General features: G+C 46.8%; 1 protein-coding gene across 1 annotated transcript in view; it reads right to left on the reverse strand.

Annotated features, from left to right (window-relative positions):
• Positions 1–764: 764 nt before the first annotated feature.
• Positions 765–20,938, reverse strand: part of Wdr33 (WD repeat domain 33) — a 101,808-nt gene continuing 81,634 nt past the window's right edge. The window contains exons 9-17 of the mRNA XM_052155311.1: positions 20,759–20,858; positions 20,203–20,355; positions 18,903–19,973; positions 13,968–14,076; positions 10,166–10,601; positions 5,939–6,102; positions 5,749–5,844; positions 4,344–4,556; positions 765–2,512 (exon numbers count right to left, since the gene is read on the reverse strand). Of these exons, the coding sequence (XP_052011271.1) occupies positions 2,283–2,512; positions 4,344–4,556; positions 5,749–5,844; positions 5,939–6,102; positions 10,166–10,601; positions 13,968–14,076; positions 18,903–19,973; positions 20,203–20,355; positions 20,759–20,858 (2,572 nt within the window). The 3' untranslated portion in view covers positions 765–2,282. The remainder of the gene's footprint in view (positions 2,513–4,343; positions 4,557–5,748; positions 5,845–5,938; positions 6,103–10,165; positions 10,602–13,967; positions 14,077–18,902; positions 19,974–20,202; positions 20,356–20,758; positions 20,859–20,938) is intronic.

Consider the following 20,938-nt stretch of genomic DNA (forward strand, 5'->3'; position numbering starts at 1 on the left):
TTTCCAACACTGTCTCAAGAATTCATTACTTGAAAATAAGTTTTATAAAATTCTAAGTACAATGTTTTATAATTTGACAGTAGTGCTAAAAACGCTGTATATAGATATTTAATGTCTAATGTAGAGGTTGTGTTTATAAATGAATTCATTCTCAAAACCCGACCTGGCCGGTCTCTGGATTCCTGTAGTCCGTGGGCTCTGATTTTAAGGTGTTTGTATGCTACGCCAGGGGAGTGCAAGGGCCGAGGAGTAGAGCTGCTTCTGGGGTGAGTGCTGACATGTTCATTTTTGAAATTTACTCGGAGTCCTCAGGTTCTAGCATCTGAACACTGGCCATTTCTTCCTTCTCTACACAGAGCTAGGGAGGTGGTCTGCGCTGCCCAGCTGGGTCAACCTCTCTTCTGTAAGCCACCAGAGACGTCCAGCACTCAACTTGCCAAGTAAACCTGTCTACAAGTGCCAAGTGAAGCAACAGAGGCTAGCAGCTCTAGGGGTGATTTTTATAAAGGCTTGCATTGGCTGCTCCTCTAGGAGACAAGGATTCAGTTCCTAGCATTGACAACTAACTGCCTATTATTATTCTAATTCCAGGGGATTTGATGCCCTCTCTGGTCTCCAAAGACACCAGGCACAAACCGGTGCACAAACATAAACTCAGGCAAAAGACCCATAAGAGGAGTGGGGGAACTTAAAAAAAAAAAGAAAAAGAAAGAAAGAAAGAAAGAAAGAAAGAAAGAAAGAAAGAAAGAAAGAAAGAAAAAGAAATAGGTCAGCATAAAAAGAATCTCAATCTCTCAACCTGAAAGTCCGATTGAGACTGAGGTGGGGGTTGGGGAAAGTGGGAAGTGGAATCCCAGGCTGCCCTGAAACTTACTATGCAGCTAAGGACGGCACTGGACTTCTGATCCTCCTAGCTCCACCTCCCAAAGGCAAGGTTATGCATGTGTGCCCAGATATAGGTGGGTATTTTCTTAAAGAGAGGATCTCTCTATGTGTGTATGTGAGCTGCCTGATCATAGGTGCTGGAGCTGACTTTCAGTCCCTGTTTGAGCTCTTAACTGCCTAGCTATCTCTTCAAGTGCTACCTTTGCGTATGTATGTATGTATGTATGTATGTATGTATGTATGTATGTGTGTGTGTATGTATGTATGTATGTATGTATGTATGTATGTATGTATGGCTTTTTTAGGGTGGTGGTGGTTTTGAGACAGGGATTCTCTGTGTACCCCAGGCTTTGTTAGAACTAGATTTGTAGACTAGGTTGGCCTTGAACTCAGAGACCTGCCTGCCTTTGCCTTCCCACCCAACTTTTTATTTATTTTTAAAGCAAGAAATTTGTCACAGCAAAGAACTTTCTGGTACCTTCTATCTTGTACCCCGAACCTTGATGTCTCCACAGTGTGTGTGGAAGAAGAAATTGTTTTTCAAAATGTAGATACTTTGTTCCACGTCCTTAGAACTTTGGACGATAAGATGCACCAAGTTACTGTTGTTACACCAGATTTTTCTCTCAGTGAGAAAGAACTAATCTCTTAGTTCTCAAAGCTAAACTGCTCGGAGAGGCATCCAAGGGAGAACCTCTAGTTGAAGACCCAGAAGATTCAAGTTTTTCTTCAGTGTAATTTTCGACCCCATGGAGCATGTCTGAGGTTTTGAGTCTCCTTGAACTAGGTTAGAGCAATTTTAAAGTATTCCTTATCACGTAACAAGAACAGTGTAACAACAGAAAGACAAAAATTATGTGAAAAGCACAGTTGGCAGATGACCTTCATCTGTCAGAAGTGCCAGCAGTAAGGTCACCCTCACCAGGTCAGTCGTCGGCGCTGAAACCATGACCTCCTTAAGGCGAGCACTGCACACCCAGTGCTTCTGTTAACTCGAGTAAATCACATTCTATATTCATACAAAACAAGGTTTTTTTTTTTTTTTCTCTGACAAACTGTACATATAGAAATAAATTTCCAATTGGACATGAACTTAACTTTGTGGAGGTGCTCCATTTCTCATGACACTTAAAAAAAAGGATTCCAGCTTTTATCTTCACAAACAAACGGGAGAGTCAGAGCAATGAGGAGACAAGACAAAACAGGGCCGACTCCCTGGGGATGGAGCAGCACCAGTCTTTTCGTCTTGAGCACCTCACTGGGCTCCTAGAACTCAGCTGCCCCAGAAGAAGTGTTCAGGGCTACAGTGGTAAAGGCTTGTTTTTTGCTTCTCATGGTTTAAGTCCACAAGAACTTCTTAAATAGTATCCAGAGAGGCCTAGGCTATCCGGATCCTCCTACCGACCCCTCCCGCTGCCTCTTGAAGCGCCTCGCCTTGGGGGGCCAGAGTTCATGTTACTCCCTCTACCCCAGTTACTGCCACTCCGGCCCCCTCGAGAAGACGAGCTGCTGCCTGGAGGACCACCAAAAGGTTCGTCTCTGTGGTATCCATCATGATGGTCTCCGTCCAAAGAGCTGGAACGCCCGGATTTTGGCACTCTCTGGGAAGGTCCTGGGCCTCCTCGGCCTGAAACAAAACGCGATTCAAGAAATGGCTTTCTGTATCACAGTGCCTGCTCCCCAGAAATTGCTGGTACAGCTCTCTTTCTCTCCCTGGCGACAGTGGACCACCAGGAGGTCCTAAGGAGATACACAGTGGCTCTCAGAGCAGAGCTGATGGGGTTCAAGCAGGCCCAAGCTCGGCAAACATGGCTCTGGAAAGCCTTGCCCTTCCCGCATACTCCCCGCTTTGCTAAAGCTAGCCACCAATGTCCATTCTCTTGTTGGTTGACCACTTCCTCCTGAGGCTGACCACCAAGGTCTGACTGTCAAAGTACTGATGCCCAGCAATCCAAAGCCCCTTTGGTTCACCTAATTAACATGCCCAGTCAAAGCACACCACCACATCCGAGACTGTTCCAACACAGACCTCCCCTTTTCCTTCTTAAAATCACACCTGCAAATCAGCCATTTTACTTTTCTTCCCCGATTAATAAAGGAACTCTCCACAAGTCTTTGGGTGTAGTTTGTGCCTAAGCTAGGGTCGGGGAGGGAGCACCTCGCTGTGTGCAGGTCTCTCCCTGACCTCACCCCTGGCTCACAGCATCAGGCCTCAGTATCTCTGGGGCCATACACACTCTGTTTTGCCAGAGGACCAGCAAACACTAGGAATCCTCAGGAAACCTGAAGCACACTGGATGTTTTTGGTCTGTGCTACCAAAGGATTTTAAGGGAATTCAAAAGCACCTGCCAACTTTAGAAGCAACTAAGACACATAGGCTGCTGCAGACATTGGCAACAGAGGCTCCAGTTAGGATCTGTTCACGGTCCATTGTGGCACTTCGACTTCTTTTCACATTTTTAGTGATGTGAAATATTCTCAAAGAACAAAAAGAAAATTGGCTTTCAGAGATTTGCTAACTTTAACTTGCTACACATTTACGGTAGCAAATGCTTAGCTGTAAGTAGAACTGCCTTAAAAACCTTTCTTAGGTCAGTTGGATGGTTCAGCTGGCACAGGCAATTGCCCCCAAACTCAACAACCCAAGTTCCATGCTCAGGACAAGACAGGAGAGGACCAATCCTGGCAAGCTGTCCTCTCACCCATATGTGCACATTGGCACACACACACACAACATATGAAGTTGATACAACTGGGAAAAAAATGTAAAAGAAACTATTTGGAAAGAGGAAGTCAGTGTTGGTCAGTGGTGTACCCCAGGATAGCTGCTCGTGCTCAGGTGGATGGACCCTACACTGAGAACACGGCTCAGAGTGGACTGAACTCACTGGGTGATACAGACAAGTGGTTTGGGGATGAACTGACCTTAAATATATTGTGTTTTAAACTCTATTTTATTACTAAAGAATACATTTTTTTCTTTAGCTCAGTAGTACAGTACTTTGCCTAATGTGTGTCAAGATCCCAGCACTGTAAATAAATGAACACATACGCAACAGAACTTTTTCTTGTGACGTGATGTGATTGGTTCATCCCTAGAGCATGTTCTTTCAACACTACCACTACTTTTGAATGGAAGCTAAATTTAATGGAGATAAAGATGTTAGGGGAACTTGCCAAGTGCAAAGCACATGTCCTTGGCCAGAGCATCCTGACTGCCCATGAATTCATCCCAGACCATAGCATACTGAACAGTGCTGTGTTTAACCAGAGTGGGATTGGATGTGCTGGATTATACAAGTCATTTCTGGAAAGAATACATAAAAGGCAAGTGGACAAGATGGGTCACCCACTGCACACTACACAGAGGCCCAGTTCAACCTAAAGCCAGCCTTGTAGGCAGCAGTCCCTGTGACTACACACATGTGGCTGACACTGGCAGCTCTGTGACTCTTACCTTTGCTTCCTCGGTCCTCCGAGGGGCCTTGGGCCTCCATCTCTCTGTGTTCAGAAGTGCCTGACCCATCATGCCAGGGGCGCTTCCGGGGTGGCAGGGAGGCCATGTCCATGCCTTGGAGAGAAGAGGAGCGCTCTCTGCTAGCTGGGGAATGGCCGTCGTGAGGGGGGTGATCAGGGCGGGGCGCATCACGAAAGTGTTCATGACCCGGGCCTGAAATGACAACGGAAGGTCCCATGCTCTTAAGCACCTCAGTGAAGGAGTGTAGCCCAAAGCAGCTGGGAGACTGCTCAGAGCAACCCTGAAAACTGGGAGCAGGAACCTGGACTTAACAGATTGGGTGTGAGTCACACCTAGGATCTGAGAGAAACTCCTCCCAGAGTGAGAGGAGGCAGGGACGCAGGCGGTGTCTGTCGTTTTAGACTCGGGTTATCACCATGGTCTTTAAAAGTATTGAGCAAAGGGGTAGAGGGTTGGCTCAATGGGAAAAGTGCTTGCTGTACAAATATGAGAACAGAGTTCAGATACCCCGCAGCCACATAAAACCTAGATGTGCATACAAGGACAAGCTGGCTAGCTAGACTAGTCAAATTAGCAGGCATCTGACTCAAATCATATATACATATATACATGCACAGCTCATGTAACAAAAAAAATACAACTAATAATGTTTATGATGTCATCAATTAAGATGAAGAAAATTTAATTCTTTTATCCTTATTTTCCAAATAGATAAAAAATTTACTGAAAAGAATGGTATTATTTGTGTACATGGTGGTACGTCTGGAAGCAAGAGGTCAATATAAAGTGTCTTCCTTAACTCTCAATTTTTTTAATTCCCTACTCGCCAAGCCAGGATCACTATGCAGCCCTAGAGGGATTTGCTTGCCTCTGCCTCCCAAGTGCTAGGTTAAAGGTATGTGCCAACCACATCTGGCTTTACAACTTTAGCAAGACAGCGCCTCATGCTGAACTGAAAGCAACATTTGACTCAATGGGCTGGTCAGTGAGTTCTAGGAATGAATTCTCCTGTCTCTTCCTCTTCAGTGTTAAATTCCACAATGGTTGAGGATTCAAACTCTATCTTCATGCTTATGTGACAAGTCTATTGAGACAGCTCCCTAATCCCAGAATGGTACTGTTTTATACTTAACACAAATCCCTTTACTCTCTCTCTCTTTTTTAAAGATTTATTTATTTTATTATGTGAGTACATTGTCATTCTCTTCAGAAGAGGGCATCAGATCTCTTACAGATGGTTGTAAGTCACCATATGGCTGCTGGGAATTGAACTCAGGACACTGAAGTAGACAGATAGGAAGCCAACCAGCCTCCATGGAGTCAAACTATAAGACAGGCCCATACTCTGTCAACTACCAAACCATAAGCACGTCTCCTTCCTTACCGGGCTCTCGGTTTCCATCCCAGGAGTCTGGCTTCCGTCCTCCTTCAAAGCGAGGAAACTCATCAGGAGTGGGGAGTAAGCACTTCCTGGATCCCCCTACACAGAGGAGCAAACAAACTGTGCTCACAGGCCGCCCAGCTGTGCTTGAGGCTGCTTGCCTCTTACACCAGCTGTTCTCGCTTCTGCTCACCTCGAGGGGTGCCACGGCCTCGGCCTCTGAGATCACGTCCTCGGGCTGCTTCATCAGAAGCATCAAAAACCTCTTCTGGACCAAAGTCATCAGGACCAGGGAAGTTGTCCCTTCCTCTTGGAGGGGCACGGCCTTCATGCCTTGGAGGAGCGCCTCTTCTAAAGCTGAAAACAAAAACAGAATGTCCACCTTCTGGAAACCTTTACTCTATCTTATATATGGAAAGAACTTGACAGGAAACTTGAATATACCATGCGAGTGGGAAGAAACACAACATGATACATATCTGTTTTTTTCTGTGTATCCCTGGCTGTCCTGGAACTCAGAGATCCTCCTGCCAAGTATCCACTTTATAGCGTCAAAACATAGGAAAACAACAATATGGCAGACCATGAGTCACTCAAGTTTAAGGGAACACAGCGAGTGCTTTCTGTCTTATTTTGTTTCTTTCTTCTTCACTAATTATTACACTAGAACAGGTACTGGTTTTGTCACTATACCTGACAGCTATATTTTTGATGATTAACTTTTTACATACATACTTGGAAAAGGGGGTACTGATTGTGATAGTTGGAATAGCTATGGCCCCCCAAAGACTCATGAGTTTGAATGCTTTGCCCAAAGGAAGTGGCACCATTAGGCGGCATGGCCTTGTTGAAGGAAGCGTGTTACTGTGGAAGCAGGCTTTGAGGTGTCATATATGCTCAAGCCATGCTTACTGGGACACAGTCCGTGTTGACTGTGGGACAAGATGTAGCACTCAGTTCCTCCAGCACCAGACTGCCATGCTCCCCGCTGTGATGACATTGGACTAAAGCTCCGAAACTCTAAGCCAGCCTCAGTGAAGTGTTCTCTGAAAGAGACGCATGGCCATGGTGTCTCTTCATGGCAGCCAAGCCCTAATGAGGACACTGATCCTGACATGTGGGGGCTATGTACTCTGAATTTGCTCCGGCCTAGACTCTCTGATCTGGGCAGCTCAACCTGCCATGTGCCGCGCCTGTGGCTTTCTCCTATGGTCAGCAGGACCAGCTGGCTTACAGGCCCACCCACAGGATTTGACCCAGCACAACTTTCATTCTCTTACACATTTGAAACTCAGACTAAACCGTTTGGAACCAGAGCTAAGGCAGAGTTTACAAGGAAGCATACAGAGAGCTGAGCTATCAGTAAAAGTTAAAAGCATCTCCATTGGCCACGAGTGGTACAGAAAGCAGGCCATGGGACTGTGTGTTAGTCTGACTCAGAATGGGCCTCACAGGCTCACATCTGAATTCTTTGTCTGCTGTAGTGGAGCCAAGCGTGGCAGCACACAGCAGTCATTTCTCAACTTGCGAAGAGGAGGAAGAGAAACCTGAGAACAAACTTATAGCCTGGTAAACAGGAAAGCTGAGACCAGCCTAGGATACAGGAGACACAATTCCAAAAAGCACCAGGGCTGGAGAGAGGGCTCAGTGACTAAGACGACCTGCTGACTTGAGGACCCATGCTTCTTCCCCAGCGCCTACAGGACAGCTCACAACCACTCTAATTCTAGTTCCAGGGATCCAGTACCCTCTTCTGTCCTTCAGGGGCACTGGGCATGCATGAGATACACATACATTCAGGCAAACACAGATAAAATACACAAATCTTTTTTGGGGGGGGGAGGGTCAGAGCAGGGTGGAGTGAGGTGGGGTGGTGGAGGTTGGTCTGTGGTAGTGAGATAGCTCAGCAGGTAAAGGCACTTGCAGCCAAAGCTGAAGACCCGAGTACCATGCCCAGGGCCCACGTGCTAGAGAACGGACTATCACAAGCTGTCCCCTAACCTCCACTCGCACACCATAGCATGTGGCATGCACACAGGAAGGTAAGTAAATCAGCCTGACGAGATGGCTGACGAGTGTATACTGTTTTTCCTGATGATCTGAGTTCAGTCGCCAGCACCCACATCAAGCAACTTACACCTTCCTGCAACTGCAGCTCCATGGGACCCAGCACCCTCTTCCTACTCCCAAGGGTACCTATACACACATGCACATGCATACACCCACATACAGAAACATACATAGGATAAAGAAATGTAACACAAATTAAACAAAGAAAACTCTGTCTGTTTAGTGCCACATGCTTACTATCCCAGAAACTTGGTGGGTGGGGAGGGGCAAGTGAACTCTAAGTTCAGGACCAAGACCGTCTAGAAAGCAAGAACTTACCTTTCGTGTGTGAGTGTATGAATACAGACATATGCATGCCACAGTGTGTTTGTGGAGGGAAGGAATAACTTCCCCTTTTGTTCAGACAGGGTCTCTCTTGGTATTTCCCCCCTCCTGTCGCCGTCCCCTATGTTGCCATAGGAGTACTGGTACTGCAGATATTGTGCACTTACCACCTCTGTTTTTTTCTTACGTGAGTTCCAGGGATCCGAACTCCTTATCCTATACTGAACATTTTATATAGACTTTCCTCATTGCTGTCATTACTTCCTAAACAATTCCATACAGCCAGGCATGGTAGCATGCACTTGGGGGGCAGAGGCTGCTGGATCTCTGAGTTCCTGGCCAGCCTGAGATACACAGTGAGCCCCTGTCTCCAACACGATACAGTATAATATAAAACCTCCTGGAGCAGTTGGATGGCTCCGTCAGGAAAGAGACTGCCATACACGCATGAGGATCTGAGTCCAGATCTCCAACACGCATTCGAACATCAGGGCACAACACTATGTGTCTGTAACCTCAGATCTAGGGACACAGACTCAGAAGATCCCAGGAGGTTACTAGCCAGACAGCCTAACTGAACAGGTGAGCAGTAGGTTCAGTAAGAGGCTCTGTCTCGGAAAACAGACGTAAGTGATTGACAAAGAGAGCTGATTTAACTGCTAACCTCCACATACATGTATACCCACAAACATGTACACACACTACACATACACACAGTACATCTACAAATAGAACACAGAGGAACAACATACATAAATTTAAATTGTATGAAGTACTGTAAGTTATATAGGGATGTTTCAAAAGTACATAGTAGGAAGTATATGTTATATGCAAACACTACACCATTTTATACAAGGAACTGTCTATCTGCTCGAGGACTTTGATGTCTAAGGGTCCCCTTAAACTAGCAATCTCATATACTAGGGCTGACTATATAATTCATAGTCAAAGACTGTCCTAAAAGTATGGTAAAATCTACAAAGCTGTCAGGCATGCCTTTAATACCCACACTCGTGAGGCAGAGGCAGGCAGATTTCTGAGTTTGGAGCTAGGGTGCTCTACAGAACAAGTTCCAGGACAGCCAGGGCTACACAGAGAAACTCTGTCTTAAAAAAAAAATAAACAAACAAACAAGAAGCACAACGCTCTCCAGGAGGAAAAGCTCTAACAGGGAGTCACAGCTATCTGCAGTGCTGTTCCTGGTAGAGGGACAACAAGCCCAGAGAGTAACACAAATGTATGCACACAGGGTTTAGACTAAAATCTGTCATGGGTAGATCACAAAATGTGAGGTTTGCATAAATGCTGCGATTCCAGAAATTGACAGACACTGTGTCAATTCTTTTTTTATTTTGATTTTGATTTTTTGATTTTTTGGATTTGGTTTTTTCAAGACAGGGTTTCTCAGTATAGCCCTGGTTGTCCTGGAACTCACTCTGTAGACCAGGCTGGCCTCGAACTCAAAAATCCACCTGCCTCTGACTCCCAGAGTGCTAGAATTACAGGCGTGCGCCACCACTGCCCGGCTGACTGTCAATTCTTACACACTCCATCATCACTCTCTCTGCTTCTGCATGATGTCATTAAAGTACACCAACTCCTGCTTCTTTCCTCCACATTGCTTCTGGTCTTTTTATATCTGCAGAGGTGGGAATTCAAGCCTGACTCAGTTTAACAAGAAGATGATGTTTACTTTGATCTGACTTTGTTAAGAGCTTTAGGCCTATTTTACAGGCTGTATTTTCAATTACAGTATCTGGCTCAGATATTATCATCTTAATAAGGTGAGCCTGGACACTGTGAATGAGATCTAACACACACACACACACACACACAGACAGGGACTGGGAATTCTGGGATAGCCTGGACTACAGCATGAGACTATATCAAAACAAACAACTTTCGAGTCTAAATGCCAACCCATAGATGGAGAGCTCAATCAGTGCACTATTTTCCCTACAAAAGGGAAAGCATCTTTGTAGTGAGCACAGGGAAAATGCAGAGCCCAAGGAATACCCTTTCCTACCTTTCTTCCCTGCGCCCTCGAAACCGTGGGTCATCAGGGTCACGGGGGAAGCGTTCATCTCCAGGTCTGCGGCTTTCCCATGACCCTGGAGGGCCTCGGGCAGCGCCCCGGCCATCCCCCTCATTGAACTCCCTGTGATCAGGTGGGAAGGGAGGTCCAGGGCCCCCTCGCCTCCACTTCTCTTCTTGTGGTAAGGGTCCTCCTCGTCCCTCAAATTCCCGTAACCGATGGCCAAAGCGCTTGTCAGGATGGAAGTCATCTGGTCTGAAGTCATCAGGGAAATCAGGGTGAGAGCCACGCCTGTCAGGAGGACCCCTGCAGTCCTGGCCACCCCGGAAAGGCCCCCTGTCAGGACCATGCTCAGGGCCACCGCCTTGCTCATGCCGCCTGTCTGACATGGGGCCCAGGTGATGGTTGGGAGGGCCTCGAGAGTCACCTACAAGAAACAAAGCTGACTGTTAGTGTGGCGACCACGAGGCCTGCGGTACAGGCCTGCTCTACAATATCTGTCAATTTCAGGAGTGCTTTGCTCTATAAAGCCTTCCCTCCTGGGTTCCCAGCACATTTAGAAAATAAACACACAAAGCATCTTATAATGAGGAACCCCCATGGGTTTGGGAGGTGCAACTTTTTAGCTTTGTAACTTGACCAAGGGATAATCAATAATCTCTAAGGAGTGTCCTTTTTAGGCAGGCATAGAAAACACAATCGAATTACTTTGAATGATAATGGTCTTTCCTGCAGTAACTTCATGAGGGCCCTTGGTTTGATACCCAAGAGACACACCTGAGAAGTCAGGCTGCAAAGCCAAACCCTGTGAGGCTGTGTTATGAAGAACTCACCACAGGCAGGTGTGACACATGCTTTTAACCCTAGCACTGGGGAGGCAAGGGAAGATGGATTTCTCCAAAAGTTTGAGACCAGCCTATAGAGTAAGTTTCAGGGAAGTCAGGGATATAGTGAGATTCTGTGTCAAAAAATTAAACTAAATTTTACACACACACACACACACACACACACACACACGTGCACGCATGCATGCACGCTCTCTCTTTCTCTCTGCTCATGTAAGGGCCACAAAGCTACCACAGCACAGGCACCAGGTCTATGCTGCTGCCACCCACCATCTACTCTGCTGGCCCTGGCCATCCCAACCTGAAGGGATGTTAAGGTTCTTGTCATGTTCTTCCATTAGGCTCGCAGAACCATGGGTCTCTCTAACAACTGCTTGGAGACCAGAGAGTCCTGCTGGCCTTCAACCTTGAGGGTTTTTGCTCTTTCTAGAAATGATGTGCCTCAAATATGCTATAAGCAATTTTTTTTGCAGACAAGAATTTCACTCAAGACTGTAAAAAAAGTATCTGAATGTGTTTGTGCATGTGTGTGTGTATTTTCAATGGACTATTTTGGCAGCCAAACTACTATAGCCACTGCAAACACAGAACTAATCTCTGCCAACACTTAAACCAATTTTTAAGGGAGGCACAAGCAAGGCGTGGTGCGTGCCTGTGATTTCAGCACTCAGGATGTCAAAGCCAGAAGATTATCAAGAGTTCAAGGCTAGCCAGTGATTTACAACAAGGCTTGTCTCAAAACAACCCCTGGCCTGCACTTAAATAGTAAGTAAAAATGAAACGAAATACAAAAGAGCACTCTTGCTTTTAAAACTACATTTGAAAATTAAACCTATTCCTCTGCTCGGCCAGCTCATGCCTTTTGTGGCTGATTCCATCCCAACTTCTACCCTTTCACTTCTCATCTCCCCAATCACTTCAACCCCTCTCCTCTCCCCTCCCTTTCTCTCCTGTCCCCTCCTCCTCTCTCCTCCCCTCGCTTCTCCTCTCTCCTCCACATGGGCTGCAACTCGGATATGTCAGCATAAAACTGTGATGTCCGAAAGCCTCTCTGGACTTGAGCACATCTGTCCTTTCTTCAGCAGTTTGCAAATAACGAGGATCAATTTCCCCAGTAGGCAAGCCCTCAACACTCAGTGTCCTTACAGCATCCTGGTTAGCTGACACAGCTACAGTCATTTTGAAAGAAGGAATCTCCATTGAGAAGATGTTCCCACTAGACTGGCCTGCAGGGTAAGCCTGTAGTGTTGACTGAAGGCTGACAGGAGGGCCCAGTTCACTGCAGGTGGTGTCACCTTCGGGGTGGGTCTTAGGCTGTGTGAGAAAGCAGGCTGAGCAAGCCATGGAGGCAAACCGGCAGGCAGCACTCCTCCGTTCTGCCTCTAGGTCCCTGCCCTGACTTCCCTGGGTGATAGATTTATAAGCTGTAAGATAAAAGAAACCCTTTCCTCCCCGGGCTGCTTTCTGCCATGATGTCTTATCACAGCACTAGAAACCCTAGTAGCTACCACAGCTCCTTCTCTGACTTCAGGCGCCAGGACTTAGTGTAACTCCTGGTGACAACTAACTGGAGGAACCCACACATGTTCCATTTTGGCCTGAGTTGGCCTACAAATACTCAGCTCACCAGCTAGGGTTAAAAGTAGCCTGTCAACTTTCTTCCAAGGAAAGAAACCTACCACTACAAACGGTGATGTGGTGGTGGTGGCAACTAATCCAGGAGGGGATGGTAGGCCACTTGCATGTCTCTCCCTTCTCCCTTTGGTCCCTAGGAGAAAGAGGGGAGGAAAGGAAGCCGGACGGGTGGGCAAGGAGGAAGGAGAAAGGGAGGGGGAGAGAGCAAGACGAGCAGGAACGAGCGAGCGGAGACACGCAATGGGCAGGAGAGGCCACTTCGTTCATTAATGGAAGGACCTAGGGAAGAACACAGCCCCTTTCCAAGGGTAAACCCAAGCCTCCAAGAAAGCTCTCCACTTTCGTTCTCTCTTGCATGTCCTCCTGTGTATCTAACACTACCACTTCTATGCAGCAGGGATGAAGATAAAAGATCTCCAAATCTTTGCCCTTTTCTGCCTCTAATCTCACATAAATTCAAAGCTGAGCTTTAAATGTCTAAATTCCTAGGGCTGGCTGACAAGGACTTCTTAATCCAACAGGATAGGACAAATAAACCCATAGTGCTGTGGGCTTCGCCAGGTAGGAATAAAGGTATTCAGCACTGTGAGGTATGGTGCCCACAGTGCCCCATGTGTCTTTCCTAAGGGTGCTCAACAGGACCCATCCACTCCTACCTCACTCCTGCTCACAGTCCCTCTGGCTCTTCCAGGCTAACTCTCCTGCCAGCTCCAACTGGGCACCCCGGGAGCAAGGGCTCACTGGCAGCTCCACCAGCCTCTGCTTAAATCCTAGCCTTCAAGTAACCATATCCCCTAAATGCTGTCAGTTGGCATCGTTGCTTCCCATAGTACATTGCTTTATTCTTTACAAATGATGCCTAACAGTAAATAGAGTTAAAGAATCCAATACAGTACTAATTGGTATAATAATTACGGTAATACCAATAATTATAAAAACACCGTTAAGATCCTGCATCCTCTACCCTATCAAGGAGCTTAAAGCAGAGGCGATTCTGCTCTTCGGAAGGCCAGAAGCATGGGCCAGCATCCCACAGGCACAGGATCATCCCCTCCAGTGTGGGCTGTGCTGGCCCAAGGCAGACACAAATGCCAGGGTTGCTCAGTGGTTTCACTACCAGTCTCTGGTGGTATGGAACTCATTTCCTCTGGCCAGCATCACTGCCTAAGGAAACATTACCTATGACAACAAAAGACAAAGCAGTTTTCCCAGCAGTCCAATACTACTTTATCAATTACCAACAAAACCATTTAATGCAAAATGCACAGGACGGTGGTAGTATACAAACCCTTCCTCAGCAAGCATATATTTACCTTTGTTAGGGCCAGGTCCTTGTCCAGGGTTCAGAGGAGGGATGCGGCCTTGTGCTCCCTGTTGCCCTAGGCCTGGTATCAAGGGTGGGGGACCTGTACTCTGTCCTTCCTGAGAAGATACAGGTAAATATGGGTGTGAGACCACAGGTAGATGCTCCGTAACTGTAACACATGAAAGGCTGCCCAAAACTGCTAGGATTAACGATTTAGCTGGTGGCATTAAAACAAAATTCCCCTTAAGTGAGCTGGGGTGATACAATAGCCTCACAGAATGCCAGCATGAAAGCCAGATGGGGTTTGAATTCCCCAGTACACAGTAACATCAGATGAAACAGCACAAGTCTGTAATCCCAGTGTTCATATGGCGAGACGTGAGGTAGAGACAGGAGACTCCCTAGAGTCTCCCAAAGGCCAGCTTGCTTGCCATTGACTCCAACAAGGTAGAAGACAAAGATCAATACCCAAAGTTCCCCTCTGAGAGCCACATGTACACTGTGGCATGCACACAGCTGTACTCATACAAAACACGCAGACACGCCATACAGACACGCCTCTAAACTGGAAGAAATGAGTTACTTCTCTGCTGTAACCAAAGGAAGAAACATTTCTACAGCTTTCAGTTAAAGCCAGACCTGTTCTTGTAATGTCAGGTGAGAACTTCACAGAAAGCTAAGAAGCACAGTGTAGTACCATGGCTCATGCAGAGGGCAAGCTCCTAACAACAGGGAAAGTCTAGCCTCTACTAGGTAGGCCGCTTTAACTGTCGTGTTGTGGCACTGTAAGCAAACCTCTCCCAACTATATCTGAATGGAGCTTTTTATTACTACTTATCTGTTGTGTGGGAGAGGTGCCCACATGTACAGGACAGGTAAGAAGACAGCGTTCGCTCAGGAGTGGCTTCTCCTTTTTGATCTTGTCGAGGCAACATCTCTCTCATCTGCATTACTTCATTATAATGTAAGCTGGTGACCCTGAGCTCTGGCCGATTCTCGTCTCCATTCCACATTGAGCAGCAGTGGTGCTGGGCTGGGATTAGAGATGTGTGCCACTGTATTTATGTGTAGGACTGCTTTGCCTGCATGTATGTATGTGTACTACAGTCATACCTCACAGCCATGGAGGTCAGAAGAGGGCATCAGAGCCCCTGAAACTGGAATTATAGAAGGTTGTGAGCCACTATGCAGATAATTAAATACTCTTAACCACTGAGCCAGCTCTCCAGAGCTGTGTGTGTGCGTGTACATGTGTGTGAGTGCGTGCGTGCGTTTGTATCAGAGTAACACAGAGTCAAACATCAATATAAAATTACTGCCACGTCTCAAACTAGTCACATGAACAGATACTGACTGCAGAACTGCCAGTGCACTCACTGTCTTGTGGGTAAAGCCTGACGGCCTGGACTGGACCTCAGGACTTCACAAGTGTACCAGTACAAATATGCCCCACCCACAAAAACTACTTACAGGCCTAGAAACCCCAAACTCAGGAGGCTGAGGCAGGAGGACTAAGACCTCAAGGCAAGCCTGGGTAATATGATAAGTCTATTAAAAATCAAAACGAAACAAAACAAAAAACAGGGAGAAAAATGCCTTTAATAATCCCAGGCCAGAGCTTTCTGGCTTTGGCTTATGTGTGTGCACACCACGTGCAGAGTCAGAGAGGGTCAGATACCCTGTTCTGGCTCTCCTCACTTCACTCCCATGGGCTCTCACTGAACCTAGGACAAGCTAGCAGGGACCCTCTTGTTCCTTCCCCCACACTGCTGGGTTGCAGGTACACACGGCCATGTCAGCTTTGTACTGTGGGTGCTGGAGAGTCAAGCAAGTCCTCACGCCTGTACAGCCAATGCTCTTAGCCACTACGCCACTGGTCAGGTCTCAGTAGCAGAAATGTCTATACTGCCTTGCTGCCCTTGTTTAGCCCTAGACAGTTCTTAACAATGTCTTTCCTGCTGCTATTTTAACACCCAGATTCCACTGAAGCAAATCAGTGAGCACAACGGCTTAATATAAACCACTTGATCCAAGTGGAGAAAGGTTTCAGATGTAAGGAACAGAAGCAAACTTTTCATCAAGAGAATTCTGGGAAACAGTATTAAGTCTTTTAGACTCATCCTACCAATTCAAGTCAACTAGAAATTGTGGAACCATGATGCTTTCGTGCATTAATTATTTTCATTCTATGGTACAATAAAAACTTATTGAATTTCCTCAGACACTCGGGCCTGTTCTCTTCTCTAACATGTCTAGAGTTTCGTTTGTCATATAATAGTACAAGTTTATGTTTTCATAATTCTCCAAGATGAAAACTATTATTTCATAAAACCAAATATAAGAAATAAAACAGATATAAGTACAAACTGAATTAATAAGGCATATAATACGTGAAGTTTTAGGAAAATTTAGATGATAGCTCTAAATTTTATACAACTCATTCTAAATTACATAAAGTAGAAACTCAAATGTCACATAATTCTTCATGACAATTTCAAGTTCTACAAAACACTACATATCACATACTGATTTAGGCTCAGTAAATCCAGTGGTTCCATTTCACATTGCATGTGCATGGTGCATTCTAAGGCACACAAGGAGGGCAGAGTTAAACCTGTGCATGCTGGCTCTCCTACCATATAGGTTCAGGGGACTCAATATACATTGTCAGAAGTGCTTGGCAAACGCTCTTACCTGCTGAGCAATCACACTGGCCCAAATGGCTATCTTTTATTTAGATCATGGATTCTCAGAGGAATTTGGAAAGCAAAGCAGGGCCGGGGTGTAGTGCTGAGAGGTGCATTGCCTCCCTAGCAGGCATCACAGTCTTAGGTTCTGTCCTTAGCCTTCTCCTTCCCCAGGAAAAGGAAGAGAAAAACGTGATTTTGGTTTTTGTTTTTGTTTTTTTTGTTATGGTTGAGGTTTTTTTGTTTTTTCAAGACAGCTGCTTCTCTGTGCAGCCCTGGGTATCTTAGAACTCACTCTGTAAACCAGGCTACCCTCAAACTCAGAGATCCACCTGTCTTTGCCCACTGGGATTAATAAAGTTATGCACTACCACCACCCAGAAAAAAAGGAAGATTTTGATGTATTATTTCTCACGCAGTAGTATCCTCTTATCCAGTAACTGTGTGTCCTTCAGTGAAGAGAGGGGGTCAGTGTCAGCTGACTCACCTCAGTGAAGAGCGGGTGTGGAGGTCAGTGTCAGCTCACTCACCTCAGTGAAGAGCGGGCGTGGGGGTCAGTGTCAGCTGACTCACCTCAGTGAAGAGCGGGCGTGGGGGTCAGTGTCAGCTGACTCACCTCAGTGAAGAGCGGGCGTGGGGGTCAGTGTCAGCTGACTCACCTCAGTAAAGAGCGGGCGTGGGGGTCAGTGTCAGCTCACTCACCTCAGTGAAGAGCAGGCATGGGGGTCAGTGTCAGCTGACTCACCTCAGTGAAGAGCGGGCGTGGGGGTCAGTGTCAGCTCACTCACTCACTTCTTTTATGTACAAAGCTGAGGCATTCATCCAAATGACACCAAGACAAAGAACTTCAGAGACATCACCCAGTCCTGCCTGAGCTCTCGTGTGTAGTTTATCCCCAAAGAACTTAAGACTCTCCTTACAGTCTTCACAAGTACCAAATCAATGAAAGAGTAGCAGGACTTCTTGAAGACCTTGGAAAGAACCAGAGAAATACCCAGCAAATACTCCTTCCTACAAATACTACTTTTAACTTTAAAAGTAGTGGGGACTGGGCATGGTTGTGCACACCTGTCATCCCTGCATCTGGGAGGCAGAGGCAGGGGGATGTCTCCAAGTCTGAAGCCAGCCTAGCATACACAGTGAGCTCCAGGCCAAGTAGAGCTACACAGTAAGATCCTGTCTCACAACATACATACATACATGCATACATACATACATACATACATGTATAGGGTATGGTTTTCTGACATGTGATCAAGGATGACCTTAAACTCTAGACCCTTCTGTCTCAAGCCAACATGCACCATCATATTCAGTTTTATGAAGTACCAGAGACTGAGCCCAAGATGCCACACATGCTGGCTAAGCATTCTGTCAGATGCGCTGTATCCTCCTGTCCCTGCCCATAATGGTGTGACAGCAGAGAAGAGCTTGAGCAGCAGCACAGGCACACAGCCATTGTTTTTGAGGACCCTAGTCTGCAGTGAGTTTTACTCTAAGTGTATCCACCAAATGTAAACAGGAAAGCGGCTAGTTTACAGTACCCTTAACGCCCCCATGCCATCTCTAAAAGTGGTGCGTGTGTGACAGACAGTAAACAGATATAAATAAAAATAATTAAAACAACTAGTGGAGTGACTGAGAGGCACCTGCTGCCATGCCTAACGACCTGAATTAGAATCCTAAGGTCCAACTGGTAAGACAGAATCAATTTCTACAAATAGTCCTCTGACCGCCATATACTTGCTGTGGGCATGTCACACACATGCATATAAAATAAGTAAGTAAATAGGATTTTAAATACTTTAAAGGGAAGTGGACAGGAATGTTGAAGGCCGACTGCTTACATGCCGACCCATGGAATCATCTGGCTGAAAAGTCCACAGAAGAGACTGTGACAGCTGTGGAACTGTTCACAATCCAGCATGCTCCCCCCTTAGCGTGTGGCACATTCTTAGGGGACGCTGGCACTTAGGGAACATATGCCACTGAAAACTGATCTTTTCTGGAAGAATCTCTGTGAAGAAGAATAATGTGTAAAGTGAAGACACATGAAATTCTCTTCACTGATGCTGTGATTAACTCTTCATTACGGTCTCACCATGTTCTTCCCGGCAGACTACCACTGTTGTAAGCATCTGCTGACACTGAAGGAGCAGTCAGACCCAGCTGGAGCTGCTTTTCCACATCGTTATCCGTACTCTACATAGAGTCTGTTCCCACATTAGTAAGTACAACCTGGAAAGAAATGATACCTGACTGAAGGGGGCCCGGGGCCCGTCACCTAGCAGAGGCGCTTTCTGCTGCTGGAATGGTATTGGCCCTTGAGATGGGTGTGGCCCTCTTGCTGGGTTCTGCTGTCCCTGAGGTCCAGGGGGCCCTTGCATGCCACCCTGGGGTGGAGGTCCCAAAGGGCCCTGGGGTGGCCCCTGCTGCCCTTGTGAACCTGAGGGTCCTCGAAGCTCCTGGGGCGGGCCCAACATTGAGCCCTGTGGTGGAGGGCCCTGCATGCCCCGCATCTCCTGCGGCCCTCTCATTTCCTGAGGGCCGTGTCCCAGCAATCCACTTGGAGGATGTGGTCCTCTCATCTCTTGAGGCGGGTGGCCGATCATTATCCCTTGAGGAGCAGGACCCTGATTCTCCCGAGGTCCTGGAGGCCCCTGCATTCCTCTTGGATTCAATCCCATCAGAGGTCCTTGCATCCCTTGAGATGCTGGTCCACCCTGCATCCCATGAGGATGGGGAGGTCCTTGCATTCCTCTGGGACCGGGTGGTCCCTGCATTCCTTGAGTACCAGGAGGACCCTGTGGGCCCATGTGACCCTGAGGAGCAGGTGGGCCTTGGGGGCCAATGTGACCTTGTGGTCCTGGTGGACCCTGAGGACCCATATGACCTTGAGGACCTGAACTACCTTGAGGTCCGGGTGGCCCTTGAGGACCCAAAGGACCATGAGGTCCAGGGTGTCTCTGCATTCCTTGCGGACCATGCATGTCTTGAGGCCGTGGTAGTCCCTGGGGAGGGCCCTGGGGTCCTTGTGGTCCCATGAATCCTTGTGGCCCCCCACCTCCTTGATGCAATGGAGGGCCTTGTGGTCCCATTTGTCCCTGGGGTCCAGGGGCTCTGAACTGGCCCTGCGGACCTGGAGGCCCCATTTGAGCTACCAATGGCATCTGCTGAGATGGATGAGGCTGCTGAAAACCTTGTGGAATCTGAGATATTGGACCTTGACCAGAAAAGGGCTGAGGTCCAAGGAGAGGAGTACCAGATGAGGGAGGAGGTTGGATCTGATCAGCCTGTTTCTGTGCAAGCCTTTCAATTTTAAGTTGCTGAAAAGGAAGAAAAAAAAATCAGTGTACAGAATAAAGTAAGCTAGAGCCCACAAAAAATACAACACATTACCTTCTGACATCCATGCTCGCACACGCATGCACACAGACACACACAGACACACACAGACACACACACACAAAATAAGAAAGCATCATTTATATGCAATAAAAGCAGTAGAAAGATCATCAGTCACAGATGCTGTGTCGTCTTTCCTGGCTCACACACCTCTAAAAGCTGAGGATTGGTATACTGTAATGTGGCCATTTCTTGCTCAATTTCTGCTTGTGTTTTTTTCTTCTCTTCTAACTTAATATCCTCTTTCCTGTCATTCAGCACCTCATTTGGAGCAGGAATTGGAACTTTATTTTGCATCCAGGCCTTAGGGAGAAAGAGAGAAAATTAAATTTTACAGAAGCATGAAAATTATGATAGGTTGAAAAAATTCTCTAATGTTGTCTTCTACAGGGCTCAGCAGTCTTCACCTCTAAAGCCAATTCTTTGTGACATACAAATAGAGTGGGGTAGGTGTATTAGTAATTAGGAGTCACTGAACTTATGAAAGCTACACATTATAATTTGGTATCCACAAAAGGTCACACGATGAAGGCTTCATCCTCAGGTGGTGACACTAAGAGAGGAAGTGAAGGTCTAGGAGGAGAGGCCAGACCTTGGGGTTGTGCCCTTGAGGGGGTCCCGAGACTCATTCTGCTCTCTCATGCTACAGACCAAAGAAACAAAGTCAAGGAACCACTGGTCTTCTCAGGCCATGAGCCAAACAGACCTCACCCTCAACTTCATCCATTAATTCTGCTATGTGTGACAGCAGCAGAAAGCTGACTGGAATATTGCTAGAGACTGCAGTTCGAAGAGTTCGAATGAGTCTTTGCAGGCATGAAGCAGGAGATAGACAATACACAAGGTAGCCAGCATACTCTGCCTGCTGACTCATCCTCTTCCCTTT

The sequence above is a fragment of the Apodemus sylvaticus genome, chromosome 13, assembly GCF_947179515.1.
Source record: "Apodemus sylvaticus chromosome 13, mApoSyl1.1, whole genome shotgun sequence".
In the NCBI taxonomy this organism is placed as follows: domain Eukaryota; kingdom Metazoa; phylum Chordata; class Mammalia; order Rodentia; family Muridae; genus Apodemus; species Apodemus sylvaticus.